General features: G+C 35.8%; 1 protein-coding gene and 1 pseudogene across 4 annotated transcripts in view; both read right to left on the reverse strand.

Moving 5' to 3' along the window:
- DNAJC13 (DnaJ heat shock protein family (Hsp40) member C13) overlaps window positions 1–26,945 on the reverse strand; it is a 108,231-nt gene extending 81,286 nt beyond the window's left edge. For 2 of the 4 annotated variants that reach the window (XM_023529553.1, XM_023529591.1), the window contains exons 1-3: window positions 26,684–26,945; window positions 9,666–9,780; window positions 9,419–9,499 (exon numbers count right to left, since the gene is read on the reverse strand). In XM_023529553.1, coding sequence (XP_023385321.1) covers window positions 9,419–9,499; window positions 9,666–9,688 — 104 coding nt within the window. In that variant the 5' untranslated portion in view covers window positions 9,689–9,780; window positions 26,684–26,945. The remainder of the gene's footprint in view (window positions 1–9,418; window positions 9,500–9,665; window positions 9,781–26,683) is intronic. The other 2 variants (XM_011370305.2, XM_011371085.2) reach the window with 2 other exon arrangements.
- On the reverse strand, window positions 14–131 carry LOC111736502 (annotated as a pseudogene).
- Window positions 26,946–27,535: the final 590 nt, after the last annotated feature.

Here is a 27,535-nt window from a genome sequence, read left to right on the forward strand (position 1 = left end):
TTTTTTTTTAAATCACCTACAGCACCTGGTATTCCTAAGTGGTCTCCATCCAAATACTAACCAGGCCCGACCCTGCTTAGCTTCCAAGATCAGACAAGATTGGGCATGTTCAGGGTGGCATGGCCATAGACTTGTTCTTGCTTTTAAAATAAAACATAAGTCGAATAGCAACTAATTTCACACCAATTTTTTACTCATAACCCTTATAACATTAGGAAAAGACTTAAGTCCATATTCTTATGAAAGTACATTTTATTCACTATCTGCAGAGAGAAACTGCCGTTTATAAATTAATTTGCTGTTGTATAGGTTTAAGATGAATTTGTTGGCTAATTGTTAAAAATTATCATACTAAAAGTTCTTATTACAAAAATACAGCTATAGAAAAGCAAATTACGAAAGGAATAAAGACTAAATAAAGTAAAACATGAGAAATTTATGACAGATAATGCCATATACATAATATGAAGAAATGTGAAAGCAAACATTTTCCCTCCCAACTGAGAAATTAATAATCATTATTGACTTTACTTACTGCACTTGTTTCCTTTTTATTCGAAACTAGTTACACACATCAATAAATGCCTATAGAGAGAGCTGGTATTTGTTCCACTCCTTATGTTTTCATAATTCACAGATTTATTCTAATGTGATAGCTTATTAAGAAATATGATTTATATTACCCATTAACTATATGTTACTTAGAATTAGGAAACTAATGCTATTTAAGTAAATAAAAAACTGAGGCAACTACTTTATCTGTGGGGCCTTTTGCTCCCATATCAATTGGTGATAAAGATATAAACAAGTTAAAAAACACTGTGCTAATAATAGAGCTGATGAAGAGAAGAAAGATCATCTGAAAGCAAAGATCACTGAAGCAAAAGCTGCAGATATAATCGAATTTTGGATTTGACAAGTGATGTTCAGATTTTTTAGCAGACAAACTTATATTAACTTGAACTAAAACAAACATGCTCCTATGTTACTTTAATTCCTGCAAATAAAAATGTTATATCATTCAACTTTCTAGTCCTTATTAATATTGCTTTCCTCTTTGACACAACTTTTTATAACATGATTTTTTTTACATGGCAACTTAAAAAAAAACAACTAACATGTTGGCTCAGATACTGTATTAAGTATTACCATGGACAAGTCCAGTATTTGAAGAGCACATAACACTGTGCTGGGTTCAGTGTTATAGTAGTAAATAAGAGAGTCCCTCAGAGACCTACTTTTCTCTCAACATTTTACTTATTTAATTAACTAATTCAGATATATGAAATAAACTTCAAAATAGTAAGAGCTAAGATACTCGTCAGTCATTGTTTGAAAGTAATTTCAGACTTGAATACTCTTAACTAGCTTATATCAATTAGGCATATACAATAGTGTTCAATAGAGATACTACAAAAATATTGGCTACCATCATGGTTATACTTTTATGCAAAGAAATTTGTATTACTCAGTTCTCTCAAAGTAGACAAAATTCAACATTACTTTCTTTTTATAAAATACAGAAAAAAACTTATGTTTCCTATAAAATAATGGTTCTCAAATTTTTTAAGCTCATAAAACCTTTATTACTTTTAAAACTAAGATCTTCAATCCTTTCAGTGGTTAGCCTATGCAATGGGCTTTAAATAATCCAGACAGATCTAATCAGAGATGGAAGACAATTTTTATGTTACCTAGTCTAGTTCCATAGCATGTAGCTTGAACCCTTATGGTATCCTGAGCAAAGTTACCTAGTTTTAATGGCTGACTACTCGCACAAGGGAACTAATTAACCTTCCCCAAAAGTTAACTCTATTCATTTCCCAGTAAAGCAGATATTGACCTCTGTTCTTTAGAACTAAGCCAATATATATGTTCCCCATAAATTTTACCCACTGGTCCAAGTTCTGTCTTTCAGCTTCACACAGAACATATCTAATTTTTCTGTCAATTTCAATTTGAATTCTCTTCCCGAGGTTGAATACCCTAGTTCCTTCGACCATTTAAAATATGTTTTGGCCACCAATTTCCATAAGCCTTTAGGATTCTCGCAGAATCTAGGGTTTTTCTTTTATTAAAAGCTTGAGAATCCAATTACTTGACCATCAGGTGAAATTAAAGATAACTAAAACTAAAGTACAAGATTTCTCAAAGACTTAGGACATCAAAGGTAAGCACTGCTAAAGGAAGTACTACAGCTTAATAGTTAAGCCCACCAGCTCTGTAATCACACTGCCTGGGTTTGAATACTGCCTAGACAACTCGCTTTCTATGTATCCTCCGATATCCTGATTAATCTCTCTCAACTTCAGTTTCCCCATATGAAGATATTGATAACATGTATACCTACCTCATAATGTGAGGACTAAAAGAAATAATTCATGTAAAGTGCTTGTCACTTATTGTTTACAATTGATAAATGTATTTGCTATTCTTATTGCTATTATACTGCTGATTCCATAATAGAGGAGGGGCTCAAAACTCCAAGAGTTTCTGAACTAATTGTAATTAGCATCATTATGTTTCCAGCAGTTATGACTGCTGCATTCACATTTAAAACACAGAACAAAATAGGCAAACTGATCATTCATCTGGCTGTATTACCAGGACACTCTGATCATGGTCAAACTCCACTTGAAAGATCAGCTTCACCTAAGAGGTCTCAACACATCAGAAGTTGTACTACTCAGAAAAGAGAAAGAAAGAATGTATAGGACATACTCTCTGTGCAAACATCTGTCACAATAACTCAGAAATGTCCCAGAGGAAATAAAGGGCATCCCATGAAATGTAGGACAGTAAGTTCTCACTAAACATCACTGATAGGTTCTTGGAACTGTGGTAAAATGACATATAATGAAACCAATTTTACCATAGGCTAATTGACATAAACAAAAGTTCCTAAAGCATCTCATTAATGTTGTAAAGAAACGACACTGAATGAATGTTATTGAGGACCTACTGTATTAAAAGGATTTAAATTCCATGATGCAAGGTCCATATTTTTTCTAGTTCAAATGAAGCTAGTTTTTTTAAAAATTATTTTTTAGAGCAGTTTTAAATTCACTATTAAACAGAAGATACAGAGATTCCCCATATACTCCCTGTCACCACCCATGTACAGTCTCCCCCATTATTAACTTCCCCTACCAGAGTAGAATATTTGTTACAATTGATAGAACCTACACTGACATTCTATTATCAATCAAAGTCCACAATTTACATTAAGGTTCACTCTTGGCATTGTAGTTTCTATGGGTTTGGACAATATATAATGGCATGTATCCACTATTACAGTACCATACGCAGTAGTCCCCTAAAAATCCTCTGTGCTCTGCCTATTTATCCCTCCCTCTCCCCTAAACCTTGGCAACTGCTAATCTTTTTACTGTCTCCAAAGTTTTGCCTTTTCCATGTTATATAGTTGAAATCATACAGCGCCTAGCCTTTTCAGATTAGCTTCTTTCACTTAGTAATATGCATTTAAGTTTCCTCCATGTCTTTTCATGCCTTGATGGTTCATTTCTTTTAGACACTGAATAATGTCCGGATGTACCACAGTTTATCCATTTACCTGGGGGACATCTTGGTTACTTCCAAGTTTTTGTAATTATGAATAAAGATTCTATAAATATCTATGTGCAGGTTTTTATGTGGACATAAATTTTCAATTCTTTTGGGTAAATACTAAGGAGTGTAACTACTGTATCATATGGTAAGAGGATGTTGAGCTTTGTAAGAAACCACCAAACTGTCTTCCAAAGTGGCTATACTATTCTGCATCCCCACCAGTGACAAATGGGAGTTCCTGTTGCTCCGTATCCTTGCCAGTATTTGGTGTTGTCAGTGTTCTGGATTTTGGCCATTCTAATAAATGTGTAGTGGTATCTCTACATTTACATTTCCCTGATAACATATGATGTGAAGCATCTTTTCATATGCTTATTTGCCATCTGTATATCTTCTCTGGTGAGGTATCTGTAAGGTCTTTGACTAATTTTTTAATCAGGTTGTTTGTTTTCTTATTGTTGAGTTTTAAGGATTCTTTGTATATTTTGGATTAACAGACCTTTATCGAATATGTCTTTTGCAAATATTTTCTCCCACCTTGTCTCTACATTTTGACAGTATATTTTGCAAAGCAGAAGTTTTAAATTTTAATGAAGTCCAACTTATCAATTCATTTTTTCATGGATCATGCCTTTGGTGTCATATCTAAAGTCACCACCAAACCCATCATCATCTAGGTTTTTCTCCCATGTTATCTTCTAGGAGTTTTACAGTTTTGAATTTCATTTTGGTCTGTGATCCATTTTGAGTTAATCTGTGAAGAGTTAAAGTCCATGCCTAGATTCATTTTTTTGCATGTATTTTTTGCATGATATCCCAGTATTCCAGTATCATATGCTGGAAAGACTACCTTTGCTACTTTTTAATACAACATTGTGTGCAAAATATAAAATTCCTATAAAACAGATGTAACCTACATGCACTTCTGGATAAAAGATGTTCATATTTCAGACTGCCTGATAATAATTGCAAAGTGTTACACAAAGAAAACACAAAGAGAATTCAGAATGGACTCATCTAAGGTTAGAGTCTGGCAGGGTCAAGAGCCTATATTAATAAAGCAAGGGAAAAAAACCTCAGGATGCCTAGGGCTATCAGTTAGTGAGGTGTGTAAATGCCAGGCAGCTAAAGAGAAGGGCATCTCTTTTGTAGGATTCTATTCCTACTTAGAAGAAAGGTTTCAGAAATTCACCAGTTTCACTTTTCCTCAACTCGTAACTCAATTTCCTCTATCTAGGCATTAGGTGGGCTGTCTATGAATGTAGTGGGCATTTGCCATTGAATTTCATAGAATGATCACCACATATCCCAATGTATTGAAGTTAAAATCCTGTTCAGATACTAAAATGTTACTTTTAAATTCAGACCATTTGCTATTTGCTACAATTAATATATGCAAATGATCCACAGGTAGATTCTGAACGTTACTCTGACGTTTCCATAGTGAATCTGCACTGCTGCTGTAACTGAAACATATGCATCATCCTTCCTAACAGAAATAGCTTGTTTAGGCAAAAAAAGAAAATGCTCTTTTATGAAAGAAAAGTGCTTTTTACCCCCTGAAATCTACTCTCCTTTCCTGTTCCTTCCAGAAGAAACATAATTATGTGCTTTTTAAGTGGAAAATGACAGGCAGAGGAAAGGCTACTTTGCCAGCCTAGGAGTCTAGGCTGATGATGAATAGACCTGAATTAATAAATGCACAAGTAGTGGCTACAAAGTGAGACATATGAAAACTATTACAAAGGTTAAATGAAATGGATCACATGAATATCCTCAAGGTTATGAACGAAAAAGGGGGCTATGCTGGCAAGCCTGACAAGCTCATCAATGAAAGTAATGTTTGATTATAAGATTCCTGAGTGGGTTATGATGGGAAATCATGCCCAAAGGCCTATACGATAGATTAATCTTTACCTTGAGCAAGCTCTATCCATTGCTGTCACGCATCTAGAGCAACATACTTAAAACGTCAACATGATCTCTTCTCTAGACCTCTAAAGATAAACACCCCTGGTACCAGGCAAGACTACTCCAACATTCCTCATTATTTTTTACTCGCACACCTCTGTTAACTATGTATGTTAAACATTACCTATCCTGCACCCACCAACACACACACAAAAAAAGGTATCTCTCCATTTTACTTTTTATCCAATCCCTGTTTTACTTCGCTGATTTCCCTGTTTTACTTCGCTCCCCACCCCGCTTCTCCTTAATCTATCACCAATGAATTTCAGCCTTCTCCTTTTATTCTAAATATAAAATAAAATGCAAAACTGGTATGCCCTGGAGCATTTTCTCACTCCTTTAAGATTCTGCAACAAGGACTAGCCCCTTAATCTTGGCTTACATAAACTCTTTAAACCTTTCTTTGGGTTTGGAATTTCTTTTGTTGACAAGAGAAATATCTGTAGAGGTTATCTTTAATTTAGGCACATTAAAAGAAAAATATTTATTCATTTTTACTGCCACTATCAATATATATTCCTGAAATGTTGGTGCTGGATTAGCGGTATATACACAGGCATGAATGAAGTCTCTTAAAACTGAGGCCCTATATCCCCAAAATCACATGCACAATTTGTTGTATACAGACGTGTTTCTAGAGAGAGGGTTCAATTAGAAACTCTGAAACAACAAAAAATGTTTAATTTTGGCCATTTTTTACATTAAGACTGATGAGAAATACTTTAAACTTATATTATAATTTGCCACATAAAATGGGTAAGTATAATAAAAGTTTTGGTGCCACAAAACATATATGACCTAATAAAATAACTATCACTATCTGGAAAATGTAGGCACTTTCAATAAGTTAAAAGCTTCAATGTGTGTATTTGTAAAAACAACGAAACACTGCTGAAAGAAATTTTAAAAGATCTAAATAAATGGAAAGACATCCCATGTTTGTGAATAAGAATTAATATTGTAAAGTTAGTAATACTCCTCTAATTGACTACAGATTCAATGCAATCCCTATCAAACCTCAATTGTCTTTTTTTATAAAATTGACTAGCTGACAATAAAATTCATGTAGAAATGCAAGAGATCCAAAACAGCCAAAAAATAATCTTAAAAATGAACAAAGTTGGGATTTCAAACTTCCTGGTTTCAAATTCAGTTCAAAGCTACAGTAATCAAAACAGTATGGTACTGATTAAGGATAGCCATGGGACAACTGAATATCCATATGCAAAAGAATACAGCTAGATCCCTACCTACTTTATTCTATATACAAAAATTAACTCAAAATCAAAGCTATAAAATTTTTAGAAGAAAACACAGGCATAAATCTTTGAGACCTTAGATTAGCTAACAGATTCTTAGATGTGATACCAAAAACACAAATGGCAAAAGAAAAAAATAGATAAATTGGATTTCATCAAAATTTAAAACTGTGCTTCACAGGATACCATCAAGAAAGTGAAAAAGAGAAGCCACAGAACAGAAGAAAATATCTACAAATCATATATCTGATAAGGAACTTATATTCAGAATATATAAAGAACTCGTATCTCAACAATAAAAGACAAATAAACCAATTAAAAAATGGGTAAATGATTTGAACAGAAATTTCATTAAAGATATATAAATGGTCAATAAGCTTATAAAAAAATATTCAACATCTTAGTCATAAAGGAAGTGCAAATCAAAACCACAATGAGATACCACTTCATACCCACTAGGATTGTTAAAATAAAAAAAGAAAAATGGACATAACAAGTGTTGGTAAGGATGTGGTGAAACTGGAATCCTCATACATTAATGGTAGGGCTATAAAATGCTGCAGCCACTTTTGAAAACAGTTTGACTCTCCTACAAAAAGTAAAACATAGATTTACCATATAACTTTACATAACTCCATATAGCATCAATTCCACTCTTAGGTATACCTACGAGAATTGGAAATGTAGATTCACCCATAAACTTGTACATGAACATTTATAGCAGCATTTTCCTAACAGTAAAAAAGTGAAAAAGTACAAATGTCCACCAACTGAAGAATGAATAAACAAAATGTGGTATATCTATACGACATAATATTTGGCAATAAAAAGAAATGAAGTACTGACATATGCTACAACATGGATGAACCTTGAAAACATCATGTTAAGTGAAAGAAGACAGTCACAAAATACTACACATTGCATAATTCCACTTATATGAGATGTCCTAAATAAGGAAATCCAGAGACAGAAAGTAGATTAGTAACTGCCAGATTCTGGGAAGTGGGGAGGAGGGAAGCAATTGCTAATATTTTTTGAGATTTTTTTGGAGGCTATTTAAGTGTTCTGAAAACAGTTAGTGGTGATGGTTCACAACTCTACAATATACTAAAAACCACTAAACTGTACACTTTAAAGGATGAATTTTATGCATGTAAATTATATCTTAATAAAGCTGTTATAAAAATAAAACAAAAAAGTTTCAAGGTATGAACGAATGATGGGGGTGAGGAATTTGCCAAGCTCAGAAGCAGTTCTCCAATTACAAAAAAGGAGAAAAAAAGAGGACTTAAGTCTTAGTCACTACTTTTTAAGAACATTAAAAAAATTTTCCAGATGATCACAATTACTAACAAGCTCACAAAGCAAAAAGTATTACAGTAAGTTTGTTCTTTAGAATAATGCATCAGTATGCTATAATTGTATTAAAAACGGTTACTTTATGATGATCAGAGCAGTCTACCACTTGAGGAAAAAAATAAGGATCATTTAAATATACAATTTTTTTTAAGGCTGCTTCAAAGAACTACAGTCTCATATTACCTTGGATGTGCCAAATTTCTAACTTTACTCAATAAAATTAACTGAATAAAAAATTTCAAGACAAGTATTCTACAAGTAACAATTATGCTAATGTAGAAGCTCATACAAAAGAAAACAAAATTAAATACTCAAATCTTTCAAAATTACAGTCCGTTTGCCAAAGTGAACCAGAAACACTACAAAATTCAAATGTTGCACCATACTAAAAAGTTGCCACACTATTACCAAAAAAATTAAAAGTTAAGAATAAAAACTAGTTATTGGCTTTGTACATATGTCATGTTTTATCTACCTGAGGCCTGATCTGGAATAATGTGGTCACCTATTTGTCAAAGTGTGGCACACGCATTTTACTTATTACCATTCAAAAGGAACAGAGACTAAAATTTTTTTCTAATGGTCAACAGGTGCCATTCTTTGAATACTCAATGTATTTAAGGCATGATTTAAAAACCATCGCACACTCCATATCACATCATTTAATCCTGCGGCAATCTGAGGGGCAGGAATTACCATCCATTTTACAAAAAGGAAATAAACATCTATACCTTAATCTGACCAAGCAAGTTACTAAAAAAATGTCACTGCCCTCTCCCAAGAAAAAGAAAAGGTCAAATCCAATTTTAAAATTTCATTACAGGCCTAAAGAAAAATTATAAAATGTACTACGGGTATATTTTCTGACAATCAAATGGATATGAAAATGTGTTGATCACACAAGGCTAGTCTCTGGGAGAGTAAGTTGTGGAAGTCAACACTCTGCTACTACTGCCTAACGTCATCATGAATCGACAGCATCTAAGAGGGTGGATAACTGATTTACTTCCTTTTAGTTGTTACTTATAATTCTTACCAAACTCCTTCCAAGACAGACACAGAAAGCCAGAAATGTCAAAATAAAAAAATAATTTATTCTAAATGCATTTGCATTTAAAATATGCACATATGCTTTTCAGAAGAGAAGGGCTGAATGGCATCATTGAATTGTGTGACACTACTCAAGATATTGAAAGAGTTAATGTTTAAAATAATAGCTTACAGAAGCATAGGAAAATAAAATCAACGGAAATACTTACTTTCCCCTCCATGAATGTTTTGTTGTGTAGAAACATGCCAAATCCTTATTTTCCCTAATTATGTTCATTTTGTGCTGAAATCTAGAAGATAAAAATATAGGTAAATTTAGTATAGTGTTATTATCCTTAAGAGTTTTTCCTGAATCTCCCATACTGTACTTTCATAGCCTGCCATATGGTACTGATTTTAAGGCACAATTTCTTCTATAAGATCATAAGGTTTTAAAGGATATAATGGTCTGTTCACCTCTTTGTCACAGCCTTTAGCATGCGCTATCCTATAGTGCACGTCTGCTTTCCTCTTATCCTGGGTTTCTTGAGGGTAAGAACTGCCCTCTATCAACATTCCGAGTGTAGAGAATCTAATTAATGAATCTTTAAATTTCATATTGCCAAACCATGTCTTGGCACATGATAGGCACCTGAAAATGTTTGCCAAGTGTCAAACGAATTTGAAAAAGGTTTTTCTTGAGTTACTAAGTGCCAGCCATTTTGCTATCACTGTCACTTTAAAGAGAACCTATTGCAAATAAGATTTAACTTAAAAATATCTTCATTATAAAAGTAATGCATGTCCATAGTAAGAAATCTAAAATATTCATAAGTAAATAATCTTTTATCCTAACATCCAAAGATAATCATTCTAACCTCCTTTATTCTAATTAGAAAAACTAGGTATTTTTTAAAAGATTGTCATTTGTACTGCTTAACCCATTTTCCTTTTTATTATTAATCTTTTCCCATGGAATTAAATATTCTTGGAGAAAATTATTTTTAAGGCTACATGGTAATCTACTGTATGAACATACCAGAATAAGTGCAGAAATTGAGAGTATGTGTTTAGAAGCTTTTATAGCAGTTTGGTTAGTGAACTCCTCTGGGTAAACTGGACATAGTATAGTTCAGGACTGTTGAACTTGTGTGATGAATCACATGTGGTATGAGTTTTCTACAGGCCTCAGGCAGAGGGACCATGTTGTGCACAATATTTTAAGATTAGTTTGTAGACTGCAATATTGAAATGTAGAAAATCCAGAATCCATTTATTTCATTTAAAAATTAAAGTTTAGCTAAGTTTACAAGATAAATTGTTTGAAAAGGCTACTAATGAAAGACTGATAAATTCTGAAATACGACATTATTTGTTTTATACTGAATAAAAGTTTGAAATGAATATGGTCATTTATTTCTTCTTCTGTGACTTGGTTATTTCTCCCTACTCTCAATAATTAGAAATGCACTCTAAAAATACTCTAAGATACATACCGGAGTGTCAATAATGCAAACTGAATAGTTGGAATTGTGATTCCCTTAAGCTTTGTTTTTCAAATTTTTATACCTGAATCTAATCTTTTTTAATCAGCAAGTATTCTTTTCATAATTAGAATAAAAACATTTTATTTCAAGAACATTTGTATCAGTTTTTTGAGAGAATTCACGCACTATAAAATTCACCTTTTAAAGTGCACAATTCAAGGTGTTTTAGTATGTTCAGAGTTCTACAACTAACACCACTATTTTAAAAATATTTTTATGACATCAAATGGAAACCCTGCTAGCAGTCATTACCATCCTCCTTCACTGTCCAGCACCTGGCCACCACTAATCTACTTTGTGTCACTATGGACTTGCCTATTTTGGACATCTTATATAAATGAAATCATACACTATGTGGTCTTTGCGACTGGCTTCTTTCACTTAGCGTGACGTTTTCAGTTTGCCTGCGTGTGGCATGGATTAGTTTCCTTCTGTTGTATACATAATACTGCATCTTGTCTATCCCATCACCTGCTGATGGACATGTGTGCCACTTCTGTTTTTTGGCGATTATCAATCATGTCATTATGAACATTTGTTTTGTGTGAACATGTTTTCATTTCTTTGCATATATACCTAAGTGGCAAAAACATTTTTAAAAACACTTCTGTTTTGAAATGGTTTTCTACATTCCTACTTGGTTTTGTATTAGCAGAATTAATGAGGACCTCTGTACTCTATGTAGAATGCTCTTCTCTAGATTATCTATATGGCTCACACCTTCACCTCCTTCAAATCTGTGTTTGAATGTCATCTTTACGATCAGGCCTATCCTATCTGCTTTAAATTATGACCACCCTCTTTTATTCTACACTCTCTTCCCGATAACTCCTGCTCATTTTTCTTCCATGGCACCTTTCACAGTTTAATGTGCAATTTGTTATATTTATTATTCATGTAATCCTACTTGAATATCCAGAGAGAGGTATTTTTGTCTGTTAAGCTCATTAATATATATTTATCTCCCCAGAGCCTACAAGAGTGTCTGACATGAAACTGGTATTCAATAAGTATTTGAATGAATGAATAAAATGCAGCAATCCCATAGGAAATTCTGATGTCCACTTCAATCTTGATGTTCTAAGAGGTACTCTCAAATAAAGTTTTGTCACACTGTCTGGAAAAGCATCAATTCATGCTCTGAGGAATAATAAAAGAACCACAAGTGACAAAAAGTGAGAAAATGTCCCAAAAGTGAAAAATATATGTTTACAGATGATATTTTCCCTTATATAACTGAAGATTGGAAGACTGGAAGAAAAAAGAAGACAGAAAAAGTGAATGGCTGATATTGAGGAGAGGAGTTTGGATTCCTAGTCCATAATTTAAGATATCTTAAGAATGACTAACCCTGTACCAAGGGCCTATCTGGGGAAAACTGACAGGGAAAAAAAATGTGAGTAAAGACTGGCTGATTTTATTAAGGACCTTGGAAATTAAAATGAAAGTTTGAAAAATAATAAAGACTTTTAAATGACAGTCACAAAGAACTTAGGGTATGACCCAGAAGGAATGAAGAGATGCCTAATAAATCTGGAGGAGAGAAGCAAAATAATTTCACAACGATAAAGCAAATTTAAGAATAAAAAACAAACAAACAAACAAAAAAACTAAAGAATGACTTTATTAGGTATCACAGATTTGGGGGAATATGTAACCCAAATAGGTCTTTTAGCAGAAGAGTTAAAACAAATTTCACATCAAGAAGGCTTATCTACAACTTTTTGAAGACATAGCAACGTGGGGGTGATGAAAGTCCCAAATTCCAAAGAGTTTTTAGAAGAAATAAAAGGAGAGAGAAGATATAACACATTAATATAAAATTAAACTACTAGAAGACATACAAATTTGCCAAAATGTATATGAAAATATATTCAATGTTACTATCAGGGAAATGCAACTCAAACCACAAGATAATGCTTCACATCTATTAGGATGTCTATTAACAACAACAATAACAAAGACAAGTTTTGGTGAGGATGTAGAGAAACTGGAACTCTTGTACACTGTTAGTAGGAATGCAAAATGGTGCAGCGGCTATGGAAAACAGTCTAGAAGTTCCTCAAAAAATTGAAAATAGAACTATCATATGATCCAGCAATCAAACTTCTGGGTATTTACCCAAAAGAACTGAAATTAGGATCTCAAAGAGAAAGCACTCTGGTATTCACTACAGCATTATTCATAATAGCCAAGGTGTGAAAACCACCAAAATGTCCATCAAGAAATGAATGGATTAAAAAAAAAAAAAGTGGTATATACATACACTGGAATACTACTTGGCCTTAAAAAAAGAAATCCTGCAATATATAAGGACATGGGTGAACCTTGCAGGCATTATACTGAGTGAAACAAACCACTCACAGAAGGAAAAACACTGCATGATTCCACTTATATGAATAATCTAAAACAGTCAAACTCACAGAAGCAGAGAATACAATGTCGTTGGCCAAGGACTGGGATGAGGTGGAAATGGGGAGAAGGCAAGATGAGTAAGTTCTAGAGATCTGCTGTACAGCATTATGCCTATGGACAACAATACTGTATTATACATTTAAAAATCTATTAAGAGGGTAGGTTTCATATTAAGTGTTCTTACCACAATAAAATAAAAATTTTAAATTTTTAAAAAACTATTGACTACTTGGCCAATTAGAAGAAACAGTACATTCCTGATGTAGATTACAATGCTGAGAGAAAAATACAATGTAGGATTAAAAAAGTACTTTGATTCTTTGGATGTCAGTAGAAGTTCCTATGGCCAAAATCAGCACATCTATTACTTGTCTCCACTATTTTAGGAAATAACAAATGATACTGCTATTCTATATCCAATCCTGAATAATCACCACCAAAAAAAGGCTAGTAAATGGCAGTGCACTTTACGGCAGAAAATCACTCCTCTATCTGAAAAGCTTGCTTTCACACACTATTATATTTAGGCAGGGGTACATTTGAGAGGTAAGAGAAGGAGGAGATACTCACTTAAGTAGCCAAGTCAACCCCAGAATTAACGGGATGATTTAATGCTATTATTGGTGTCTGCACAGGCTCAAAATGGAAATCAGGATAATGCTTTTCCATTTTGAACCCTTAGTAAAGATTAACCTGAAATTGAGTTTAGGTGACCCTAACCAAAAAATTTATGACATGTCCTGAAATTATGCAACGACTAGCTTTTATGAGTACTCATCGCATTAACGATTATACTAGGGCATTTACTACTCACTTATCTATATTTTTTTGTCCCCATAACAACACCATGGTGCAGGTACGATTCTCCCCATTTCACTGACAAGAAAACTGAGTTAGGAAAATTAAATCACACAAGCTGGTAAGTAGTTGGGCCGGGATTTGGACTCGACTTGCTTAACTTGTACTTAACCTAAACTCTAATACCTTCCCTCAAATTTAGGAAACCAAAATAAATTCATTCTGACTATGTAATTAATTATAGATTTATCATTTGACAGCACATTCTTAAATTAATTTATAACTAATTCCAATTATTTATCTTCACCTGGAAATATGACCAGGCACTTATTGGAAACAACTTTGAAACCCACAATTTCAAGCAGTGAAACAAATTACTATACTCAAACACAGGACAAAAGAAATCAAAGAAAAATGAAGACTCCAATGCTGAAAAAGTCTACCATCTAAAAAAATAAACTTTTAAAATATTTCCGTCTATAGATAAGCTTTAAATTTTTTAAACAAGGTGTTCAAAACATATGAGCATAGAAATTTGCTACCAATAAGTGATTTTAGGATAATCTATAAGGAGAGTTCGACACCAGAAACATACTATTTTAACTAGCATTGAGCTTTTAAAATAACCAGATTAATGAGATCTGAGGCTGGGAACTACTTCCCAAAAGCATAATATTAACCTCTCCAAATTTTCAAGCAAACCTATTTTATATTCTCAGTAAAACCTCAACCATTTTGTGATAAAGTTATTTCATCTAATGAAGGCAATTGGTCTGGAAACTGCATTAACTTTTTCCAGACCATGAGGATACTTCGAGATACACAGATAATTCACTAGTGGATAATGGCAATGCACAAATAGCAAGAAAAATAGGACAAGAACATTTGTACTGATTAAGTGCTATTCAAAGTGACCGTTAGAAAAATTCCTAGAGAACCACTGGAAAATGGATGAAGGCAAGTCTAGGGTCCCTCCTAGTGTAGAGGTCAAATGGTGATTCAATGTGAGAAGACCGACATGGAATACCTCCCCGTAGCATAGATACCAAAGCTGCTATTCCACAAAATAAATGTTAACTGACTAGCAGAAGAAGCTACATTAATACATACACTGAAGTAGTTTTACTATTCAATCTAACACCAAGGTAACAGTGGTGAATTTTAAAAGCATTACTCAATGACCAAAGACTAGTAATAACTGCCATTTACTGGCTGCATGAATTTGAACAAGTCTCTTCTTAGAATCACAGTTCATCTGTAAAATAGCGATGACAGTACCTATTCTCAAAGAGCTCTGAGGACTAAATGAGATAACTCAAATAAAAGACTTAGTGTGATGCTTGGCTCAGAATATGCACTCAAAACTATTAATTGCAATCATAATAATCATTACAGTACTTTAAATATACCATCCCAGAGAAACAATGATTGTTTTGAGTATTTCTATTACCTTCCATTTTCAAGATTTCTTCCAGGCCTCTGTACATCTTAAGGCATTTGGGGGGTAGTTACCATTATTAAGTCTTTTATCTATTAATGTCAGTCCTTCTACTATTCAATGTATATCACCAATGTATGTCACCTGGAATGTCTACCATCAAAAACTCTGTTTTATTAATTTAATCGGTATTCATAGTTTTTACCTACTCATTCAAAAATAACTATAACAACATATATTTCTTAAACTGGGTGGAACATATGAGGGTGTCATTACTTTATTATTTTATTCTTTATAATTTATCTTTCCTAAAACATTTTTAAAAGAAAAAATATATGATAGGCCAAGATAACTACAGCTGAAAAAATTTTTAATTATCTTCTCAACTATTACCTAATACTTAAGCTTCTTTATTTCAATGCTATTCCTATAAAATACTGTTCTTTTGCATGTCAATCTTATTTACTACATTTTAGATATCCTCCACTTAGGCACCTTCATTTCTGCAATAGTGTCTCACTTCAAATTTTCAAAGACCGACTCTTCTTTTTGATGAGAAAAACTCAAGTTTATATGCCCGCTGTAACTACATCACATTGAAATCACTTTTTGCAAGTTGGCTCAGCTGTTTTCATTCTATATCTTAACATTACAACACCAACAGAACTTTTTTGCAACTTCTCAGTTTGTTCTTTTAAAAACTGTACTAGGGTTAAAAAGTCAAATTCAGGGCAACACAGGCATTTCAACTACATTCACCTTTTTCAATAAATTCCCTTGCTTCATGCTTTCGAAAAAACATTTAATGTTCTCACATTAACTAATTCATGACTGGCAGTAAAACTGACAATCCATTTAAAATCATTTATGGATAAAATGAGAATGATCTTTTAAAAGACATTATTTTGACACAAAATTGCGTATTTTAAGAGTCCACTGAGCAGAAGCCTGCATCAAATTGACACATAGAACAAAAAGCAGGATGAAGGGACTCAACTTCAGGGCACCCAAGCAGATTATAGCCAGGCTAAAAGCAAAAGAATTTGCACACTGAGCAAAATTAAGTGTATGTGCATGGCTTGTGTTAAGTAAATACTCTAACAGAGCATTCCTTTACCCAGGAATGAATGAGTGAGTGTACTCAGAAAAGTAATACACTAGTGAATGAAGGAACTGGCTTTAATCAAAGCTATTGGCATGACCAACTGGAACTGATTATTACACAAATATGAAAACTCCTTGAGAGCAGATATGATACTAATTTTTCCATTTTGAGTCTGTAAAGTGAAAGAATAAACTTTCATCATTAATTCTGCTCTTAAGTGAATTAAAAACATGAGTTTGTCTTGAAATGGATCAAAAACTAAGACAGATAGATGGATAGATATGTGATAAAGCAAGTACAGTAAAATGTTAATGTGAAAATCTTGGAGGTGAGTATATGAGTGTTTAATGTATAGTTCCTTCAACTGGCTTAGGTGAAAACTTTTATGTTGGGGGAAAAATTACCTTTTCCTTTATTTTCTGACCTAACTCTCCTACAACAGAAATACTGTTTTTCTGCTACATTATGAAACTACATCTGAAAATATAATAGATATTCACATGATAGGAACTAATTTATGAACTTAATGCTTCCTCATACAGGAATATCCCACTGAAAATGCAGAGGGAAGGAGAACCATTGTTAAGACAAAGGCTAATCCTGAGTAATAACTGAGGAGAGAATCCCTTAATACTGTCTTCTTAAAGACCTAGTTTCGTTTATAACTGGATTCAAAATCTGAGTGAATTATATCACTAAGTTAGCTCAGTTTAAAATAAAAGGTAAAAAATATAAATGGTTAACAGACATTAATTTTTACCCATATTAAAAAGCTACAACTAGACTGTCTTAGATAAAATGTGCTGTGTATAGAGGACAACTATTATAAACTTTAACCTTTTTTTAAATTTTTAACTTTTAAAACTTCATGTTTTAATATATAACTTAAGTAGACAAAAGCATTTCCTTCTAAATAAACAGCAAATCAGTATGTGTAATGTGTACTATAACTTACCACATAAGGATTTTTAAACAGCTATAAAATAGATCACAAAGTAGTTTTAGTACAGCCCGTCTTATCTTTCTTGCTGAAGAACTCAGTAACTCCATAGGATAAATGTTAGAGAGAAAGCCAGTGGTAATATCAAATTTCAGGGAACAATCATATCTCCTAATAATTGCCCAAGAGTAATAATAGTGAAACCTTCACATTGTCTGTCACATAAAAATACTTTTTAAAATACTTCCACCATCATAGGGTAGGGCAAAATTATCTAAGACACCCCCACATCCCATTCTCTTTAAAAAACCTATTTCTTGCAAATTAGACTAATTTCCCATTAGAAAGTGGATATATACTCATGAAATTAGAATTCAAAAGCAACCACTACATCTGAAGAAACAATTTTTAATAGTATCTTAACAGGAAGAGACCCAAGCATCTATGCCATAGCAGTTAATTTTATTGGCTTTTGAGTCTATTCAGTGTGAATCAAATATGGAAAAAGATACCTGCCTCTTTATATTTTAATCATATGCATGCTGATTTCATGTGATGGAATAATTCTTATTTCTCACAAAATAGACTTGTATCTGTTGTAACAACAACAACAACAACAAAAACATTTTTTCTTCCCTTTCCAGAACTTAAAAATGCCTTGAACTATTCACATGAAAAAAAACTAAGAAATGTGTTCACTTAAGCAAGTCTGTGAAATGGATGCTATAGATCATTCACATTTTTAGTTTTACATATTCTTGAAACTTTTTAGACCTAATTTTTGTTTCATTTTATCTTTTAGGTTAATTTGGCTTATGCAAGAACAAATGTACTGATAGTTCAATAAATTCTTCAGCTCACAGACACTTAATAATCTTGCTCTATTATGATAAATAGACCCTAATGAGTAAAAGAGATTTTCAATTGCCATATTTTAACTTGTAGCTGTTTTTCCTATCACTACAGTAAATGCATGATAGGGGACAAAATTTCCTAAGCATAAAATAAATATAACTCAAAAGTTTTACAGTAAGCATGCTAATATCCAAACAATATTCTCTTTATATGTAGAAAAAGAAGGAGTTTGAGTTGCTACAATTTCTCTTTCATCCAATACAAAATAGCAACAAAATGTAGATTTCTAGTTTGACTCTTTTGGAAATTTCCCTTATTCCCAACTCTGCTACAGTGCTTCACAGCTTACAGAACACTCCCAAACCTATCAGGTAATGAAATAAAGGAAAATTCCACTTTAAAAATTAAACCCATCAGCTCTAAGGTTTGGGAGGAAAATGGCTTATTTATTCTAACATTTGATAAACATCCAAAAAATATTCTGTATCTTGACTAGAAGTTTGAGGGAGAACTCAATAGCACTAAATGACTAAGGAATACGAGTCTGAAATCTGTGTGTAAGAATTTAAATTTAATATAATTAGTGGAGAACTTATTATATATCAGAAAAAGTCTCCTACATTCATAACCTCATCAATCCTTCAATTATGTTCTGACAACAATACTTGACAAAATCAGAACATCGAAATAATTATTTTAGATTGCTTTAGGGGTTTTGTTTTTAATCTGTCCATCAAAAGACCAAATTCTTACTGATCAGTTGCACAGAGATATTGCCAATCAGTGTGTGCTAAATATGTGAACAGTGGTTAGCCAGTGTGGTCTACTTCTAAGGGCAACTTAGAGTGCTAAAACTACAAAATTCCACTGATTTTAGACTTTGTTGTTTTAGAGATCACTCTTCTTAAGTAGTCCATAAAAGTACAAGTAAAACTCAAATATATAGACTGTTGAACAAAGTTAAGAGCATCTTAAAAGAATGTTTATCTTTATTGACTGAATCACACTTAAAAGGACAGAGGGGAGGGAGTTTGTGGGGCTGGGAAAATGGGGTGAAGGATTAAAGAAGTTCGAATTAGTAGTTGACAGATGATCACCGAGATGGAGAACATGGCATAGGGAATGCAGTTAGCATTAATATGATGGCTAGGTGGAGGACTAGGGGAAAGAGGGAACAATTGGGCGGATTGTTTTATGCACTATATAGATATCTAACCAATGTACTGTATACTTGAAACTAATTTAAATTTTAAAAAAGTACCTTTACACAGGTTACTGTTCTTAAGTGAGCAAAGATGATCACAATCATGCCTTAAGTTATAAAGATATCCCCTAAATCTGTGATTCTCAAAGGAGCTCCTATGATTAAGAATCACGATTAAGAACCATAATTGGCATGTGCTGAGCATGTGAATGTTGCTGATGCAAAAAAATGTTTTGAAAACCACTGATTAAAATTCTGAATTAAAGTAATGGTTGGGGCGGGGGACTTCTGGTCAAGATGACAAAACTGGTAAACACTGTACTTGCCTCCTCTCACACCCACATCAAAATTACAACTACAGAACAACCATTGTTGAGAATCATCTGAAGTCCAGCTGAAGAAAAGTCCTATAACTAAGGATATACAGAAGAAGCCATGTTGAGGCTGGAAGGAGGGCAGACATACAGAATTGGCTGGTCCCACACTCACATGTGGCAGTTAAAAATTGGGAGGGATATCTTGGCTTAGGAGCTCCCCCTGAGGAATGAGGGGTCCCAGCTCCACACCACGCTCCCCAATCCAGAGCTTCAGTATTAGAAAGAGAAGTCTTCACAACTTCTGGCTGTGAAAACCAGCAGAGACTGTGGCTATGTGAGATGGAAGGTGGCTGAAGTCACAGACATTTCTCTGAAGGGGCCCATGCACAGACTTACTTGCTAACAGACTCACTTGCTCTGAACTTCAGTGCTGGGGTGGCTTCTAGAAAAGTGCCAGCGACATGCTAGGAAGATCTGAATTTTCTGGCTTCAAGGTGAGGGCTGGAGGGGCAGCTTTCTACCAAACAGAAGTGCTTGTAAAATCTATTGCTCTTTTGTTGAGCAATAGATAAGGTGCAGACACAGGCAGGCACCTTATCTGAGTTTCCATCAACCTAGCTAACACTGGTCACCCCGGCCTGGTGATTCCCTGACATCCCATCTCACCCAACTTTTGGACCCACCCAAGACACTTCCAGCAGCTTTTCCATACAAATGGCCTGTCCTGGCTCATGCAGAGGACTTTCCTAAATAGTGTCTCAAAGGTTCATAAACCCCAAACAAGCAGCATCTGGCCTGTGTGCCCCTTACCTCTTGCTGAGCAGCCCCAAGCCCAGCATTAATGGCAGCCAGCCTCAGTTCACAGCTTAGCCTCTCCCTGCACCTCCAAGCCCAGCACAAGTGGAAACCATCTGCAGATCACTGCTCATACCAAGTGGCCCCAGGCAGGGCACAGGCAATGGCTAACTCTGGCATGCAACAGAGCCCCTCCCAAGAAGTCCTAGAATCAACACACCTGGTGGCCAGCTTCAGACCACACCAGAGCAACACCCAACTGCACAAATGATACACCCAAAGGGAAGACTCCACAGGCACCAGAGCCCTGCTAAAGCAAATCTTGCTCCCTATACAACAATTCCTCCACTGTAGCCATAGCCAGCCCTCACAACCAATCAGCCTAAGTAAGGGTCAATACTTCCCAGTGACATGCAAACTGCGAGCAAGGCTCAACTACAACAAGAGGGCACAAACAACCTACCAGATGCACCAAGGGACACACCTGGAGCACCCAGTTCAGATGACCAGGGGGACTGTGCTGCTTGGCCCCAGAGGACACCTACTACATGAGGCCACTCAACTAAGACTGGGAGATACAGCAGCTCTACCTAATACACAGAAACACAAGGAGGCAGCCAAAATGAGGAGACGACGAAACATGTCACAAATGAAAGAACAGAACAAAGCTCCAGAAAAAGAACTAAACAAAATGGAGACAAGCAATCTACCAGATGCAGAGCTCAAAACACTAGTTATAAGGATTCTCGATGATCTCAGTGAGAATTTCAACAAAGAGATAGGAAACATAAAAATGGAGACAGAAAACATAAAAGAACCAGTCAGAAATGAAGAATACAATAACTGATATGAAGAAAACATTAGAGAGAACAACAGATTAGATGAAGAGATTTGGAAGATAAGGTAGCAGAAAACACCCAATCAGAACAGCAAAAAGAAAAAATAATCCAAAAAAATGAGGACAGTTTAAGGCAGGAGACCCCAACTTTTCTGGCACCAGGGACGGGTGCTCCTATGAGAATCTAATGCCTGATGATCTGAGGTGGAGCTAAGGTGGTGATGCTAGCACTGGAGAGCGGCTGCAAATACAGATTAAGCCTCTTGCTGTGCAGCCCAGTTCTTAACAAGCCATGGACCAGTCCGCAGCCCTGGGGTTGGGGACCCTGGTTTAAAGGGCCTCTGGGACAACATTGAGCATACCAACATTTGCATCATAGGGGTATCAGAAAGGGAAGAGAGAAAGTAAAGGATTGAAAACCTATTTGAAGAAATAATGACAAAAAACTTCCGTAATCTGGTGAAGGAAACAGACACACAAGTCCAGGAAGTGCAGAGTCCCAAACAAGATGAATCCACTGAGGCCTACACTGAGACACATCGCAATTAAAATAGCAAAGGTTAAAGACAAAAATCTTAAAAGCAAGAGAAAAGCAGTTAGTTACCTACAAGGGAGCTCCCATAAGACTGTCAATCTAAAGAACAAAATAAATGAGCAAATAAAACAAACTCATAAATAGTGAACATTTTGATAGTTGCCAGATGAGAGGGAAGTTGGGGAGGATGAGTGAAAAAAAGGAAATACAAATTGGTCGTTACACAATAGTCATGGAGATGTAAAGTACAGCACAGCGAACATAGTCAATAATATTGTAATAACTATGTATGGTGTCAGATGGGCACTAGATTTATCAGGGTAATCACTTCATAAGTTATATAAATGTCTAGTCACTAAGGTGTACACCCAAAACTAATATAATACTGTAGATTGACTAATTAAAAAATAAAAAATTATTAAAAAAGATAATGGGGCAGGATGCTGCCCCATAAGAGACACTATTATTAGAAACACGACTAAGATTTAATGGACAAGATACCCTTCAGTGTACAAGAGGATCTCATAGATCGAAGAAATGTCCTCAATTAACTTTCAAATATCCAAGTGTTCACATAGGTAAACACCTATTTATAATTAATCCTAGAACTTAATTCTATATTAAATCACCAAGTACATTTTTGTTTAATATGCACATAATTTTCCAAGACTACACCTATCAGGTAAATTGAGAGATTATACTTTGAGTTCTCTCAGCTTTTGAGAGTCTATATTTTATCTTCATTTTCAAAAGATATTTTTGCTGTTTTTTTCGGTACTTTAAAGTTGTCACTTGTCTTCTTGCTTGCATGGTTTCTCTGCTGTAACTCTTATCTTTGTTCCTCTGTATATATAATGTTTCTCTTTTCTTTAGCTACCTTCAAGTCCTTTGTTTATATCAACTTGAATATGTCTGGGTGTGTTCTGTTTACACTGCGGGGGCAGGTATTTATCCTGCTTGGTGTTCTCTAAGCTTTTTGGATCTGTGGTTTGATGTCTGACATTAATTTTGGAAAATTCTGTATTATTTCCTTAAATATTTCAATATTCTGCTCTGTTCTCTCCTGGGATTCCAATTACATATATATTAAAATATTATCCCTAAGCTCAGATGTTCTTTATCAAAACTTTTTGTGTTTCAGTTGGATAATTTCTACTGACATCTAAAAGTTCACTGATTCTTTCCTTGGCTGTGGCAAATCTACTGACAAGCCTAAAGACATTCTGCATCTCTTCACTGTGTAATGAAATTTCTTGCTTTCCTTCTTGTTTCTTAGTTTCTATCTCTCAGTTGAAATTACCCATCTAATTTTACATGTTGTCCACTTTTCTGTTCATATCTTTAACATATTATAGTTAAATTCCCTACTGAATAATAGCATCTATGTTAATCAAAATAGTAGTTCTGATTGCTCTTTCTCTTGGGAATCGTTTTTTGCATTTGCATGCCTTGTAATTTTTTGTTGAAAGCCAAACATGTTGTATAGGACACTAGAGCTTAAGGTAAATAATTTTTGTGACTAGAAATGGGCATGCCTTTTCTTTGCTAGGTCTTTAGTGCAGGACGTTAATCTGTTTCGGAGTTGGGCTGGGTTTATAATTTGCTGTTGCTATGGTTATCCTCACACTGTTACCACAGCCTTCAAATTTCTGCACAATAGCTCATGCATATGGTTGGGGGGTGGTTTACTAAAGCAATGTCTTTTTTATTCTTTGTGCTGTGCCTCTTTGCATAATCTTGTTCTGCTCTTCCTAGTACTCTGCAGCGAATTCTTATTCAAAGCTTCTTAACTTGGTGGCAGGGGCCTATGGGTACAGTCTCTGTATTTCTGATTAATATCCAGTCTTAGGCATACTCTATGTCCCTGGATCTCAAGGGTGCCATCTTGTTTCCTCTGGCTTTAGTTTGGGCCCCAGTGCTCCCTCCCCCAGAGAACATTCTTTCCCTCTCCTCTAGTCTTCCTCCAGCTCAAGAAATGCTCATCAACAGTGCCAACAGAGATGCCCCTTCCCTCAAGAGATTAGGGCTTTTGTTCCACTGAAAAAGCAGAGGGAAAGAATCAAACCATTTTTTTGCCCCTCCTGATAGCTCTGCTGCTACTCCTCATCTCTAAGTCAGCACCATAATACACACTACTCACGGCTCTTTCCAACATCTTCTAGAAGTACCTAGTGAGGTTTATGGATAAAGAGATTGGAAGAAGGTACGTGCAACCTTCATCAATTTGTTAGCCATTCTAGCTGAACTCTTACCAGTGTCCAGTGTGTTTAACAAAGGTGAATGTGAATTCATATCTATTCTTTTTCTTTTTAAATTCTGGCCAGTGGTTTGCTCTATAGCCTCAGCTCTTTCATAAATTAAAAAAAAAAAAAAAGTCATGAATTTTAAGTTAGTTCTTTTTTGCCGTAACAGTGAGTGCCAAAGCTAGTGGTTATATTATTTATAAATTATTTCAGGATACTAGGTGTTACAAATTACTTGGAAAAAGGCTGTATTTATTTGGTTTGATAAAGTTGAGAAGCACTGACTTAAAGAATCTTTCAAACAACTCCCCTTTAACTACTTTTAAATATTACAGTCACATTTAGGCCTAAAATTATTAGTAGCAATCAATTTTTGCTATAGTTTGTCTGCACAGCCTTTCTAATGGCAGGCATACTGCAGCGATATTGCAGGTTCAGTTCCCAACCACTGCAATTAAGCAAGTATTGCAATAAAGTGAGTACTAATTTTTTTGCTGGTGGAGATTGACTTCAATTTGTAAAAACACAACATCTGTGAAGTGCAATAAAGTGAAGCACAGTAAAACAATGTATGCCTGTATTTTACTAATTTTAAGTACCTCAACCAGAGAAGCAGGTGAAAGGTATGTTCAATAGAAACCTCACATTCACCTGTGTAAATAGAAGTGGTTGAGGAATGGAAACAAATTAATTAAAACTTTTTATTTCAACCTCAATTTCTATCTACTGAAAGGCAGAGTGTACTATCAACCTTTTCACAAATAAAGCCAGTATTGGTACAGTCCACCTAGCTGACCTTTATTTGTGGATAATGTTAAATTCTTACAAATAACTCATGCTTGCCATGAATCCATAACTTTTTCACCAATAACATTCATATTTTTTGGACTATTTACTTATTACTGCCCCTTTACAAAAAGAGGAAAATCCATCGCCTCCCAGTGTAATACAGATGGTAGTACGTTCCATGAAGTAGACTATAGCCTTAGAGTTCTTGACATTTCTATCTCTTAATAACCCTCTGACTCTTTTCCTCCCTTAACATGTTCTAACTTCCTATTTTCAATCTAGGAGTATAATATTTTCTAAACAACATCTCATGTTCCACTGTGATATTAATAGCAAAAAAAAAAAAGTGAGACATAGCTGCTTAAACATTTTATAGTACACTTAAAAAGTTAACAAGGTTTTATATGTTAAATTAAATCAAACAATAAAGCACTCTCTAGAAACCAAATAGTGAAATCAAGTCTTTCTGTGCACTAATTTTTGACAAGTAGTTTTCTAAATTTCCTCTTTAAGCAAGTCCTTTTTCATATTCCCATAGACTAAGAGTACTAGTAGTACTCAACAAAACCTGAACACTGTGAGCAATTTCCTCAAAGTCTGCAGACAGTACTTTCAAACACATAAATCTATTAGAGCCATAAAATAAGAAAATACAGTAAGAAAGGCAATCACTGGGGCAGGTCCTGAAGAAATATTTGGAAACCTTACTTTTTCCCTAAAACACTACTCTCCAAGTAGCTCAAAATTACCCTACAGCATCAGGTAGAGGTCCTTTTTTAAGGAGGATCAGGGTGAGTCAAGGGGAAAAAACAGAGAGAGGAAATCATTATTTTGGGAGACCACTGCCACATGGGGCGGGGAGATTTTTTACTTTTTTCTCCAAGAAACTGATAAATGAAATAATCTCAAGAGTGGTTAACTGAACACCCTACAATAAGGAGACAATATAAGGGAAGGCACTCTCCTTAAGTGCATTAAATCAAATCTGCGTTTAACAGCCACTTCACTGGGCGTCCAAGTCCTACTTTACCCACTCCAAAGGCCGCATTCAGAGGCAAAAATCACACAGTAGCAGAGGAAAGGCCACGGTGAATAAGCTACTGTGCAGGAAAGAAAAGCTTTGAGGAAAACTTGATTTTGGAAAAGGGAGAAACTGAAAAAGAAATGACGTGGATGCTCTCCATTTCCTAACAAAACGAAACAAGGCTAAACAAAGAAAGTCAAAGTCTGGGGCTTGGGGGAGGGCTGACCCAAGGAAACGAGAGTTGTTAGCATCTAGCAGGAAGAGTACTCAGGCTACAAGGCTGGAAGGGAATCCCGAGGGCGGAGCCCAGAGGGGAGTAAGGGGTGTGTGGGGTAAGGATGTGCGGGGTAAGGATGTGCTGAGGGGAGTGACAGGCCTTAGGTGGGTAGAAAACCAAAAAACGAAGCAGAAAGAGGGGTGGGGCTGACCAAGGCAGCGCCCCGAGCGAATGTCACTCGGATTGGGGGGGGGGGGTCCGACAGGAGGAACCAGAGCGGCAGCCTGGGGGGAGGGTAATCTGCTTTCCTTAACAGATGGACGCTGCAGTGGCCAAGACACCATTCCTTCTTTTCCCTGCCCTTAGCTCCCCGAGTCCCCACGGCGTGCGTAGAGGGTAACGCAAAGCCCGAGTCTGGTACCCGGAGTGGTTTACCTTGCGGGAGGCTGGAGAAGCTCCAATCCGAGCTCCTCCCGCCGCCGGCTCTGCGTCCAAAGTGGGATGAAGCGACCTCCGACCTTCTCTTCCTCACCACTTCCCCTTTCTCCCGCCGGCGCCCTGTAGCTCAGCTGCCGCGGGTTCCTGATGCCGCGGCGGCGCTGCCTCCCCGCCCCCTCCGCCTCCGCCTCCTCCCTCTGCCTCTCAGAGGTTCACTCTGGAGGCCGCCATCTTCGCTCGGGCTTAGAGCGACCACGCTCTAACACGCCTGCGTCGCCCCCACCCAGGCCGTCACGAGACCCTGTCAGCTGATTTCAACTTTTCCGTCTTCTGCCCCGCCCCATCGCGTACATTGCCCCGCCCTCCCTGCCCTATACTCCCTCTTTCCCCAAAATTCCGTATTCCGCCGGCCAGCCCCACGACGCCCCCAGCAATTACACATGCGCAGAGTAGCGAGGCCGACTGTGGGATTTGGAGTCCACGCAGCGCGTGAGGAGGACCCACCCTTCGGCGCGTGCTGAGGACACGCCCCTGAGCGCGCGCGCGCTAAGGGCCAAACTCCCCAGGCGTGTTCCCCGAGGGCCACGCCCCTCGGCAAGTGGCTCTGAGTCCTGAGAGCTGTGCTTTGCGGCCCAGGGTTTTGCGCTCTTAATCCTCTGACGTCCTGTTTTAAAGCATTTCTACCGCCTATCCCTCGACTTCAAGTGCCACTAGGTAGTATCCGCTAGGTAGTGTGAAGGCTCAGCCCACTGTCCGGTTTGGCTGGACTGCGAGCCAGCAGGTTTACTTGCTATTGACACTCCCACAAAGACAGTTGAAAAAGATTTAAAGTTTGGTTGGTCTGGGCAG

This window comes from Pteropus vampyrus, unplaced genomic scaffold (genome assembly GCF_000151845.1).
Source record: "Pteropus vampyrus isolate Shadow unplaced genomic scaffold, Pvam_2.0 Scaffold1, whole genome shotgun sequence".
Lineage (NCBI taxonomy): Eukaryota > Metazoa > Chordata > Mammalia > Chiroptera > Pteropodidae > Pteropus > Pteropus vampyrus.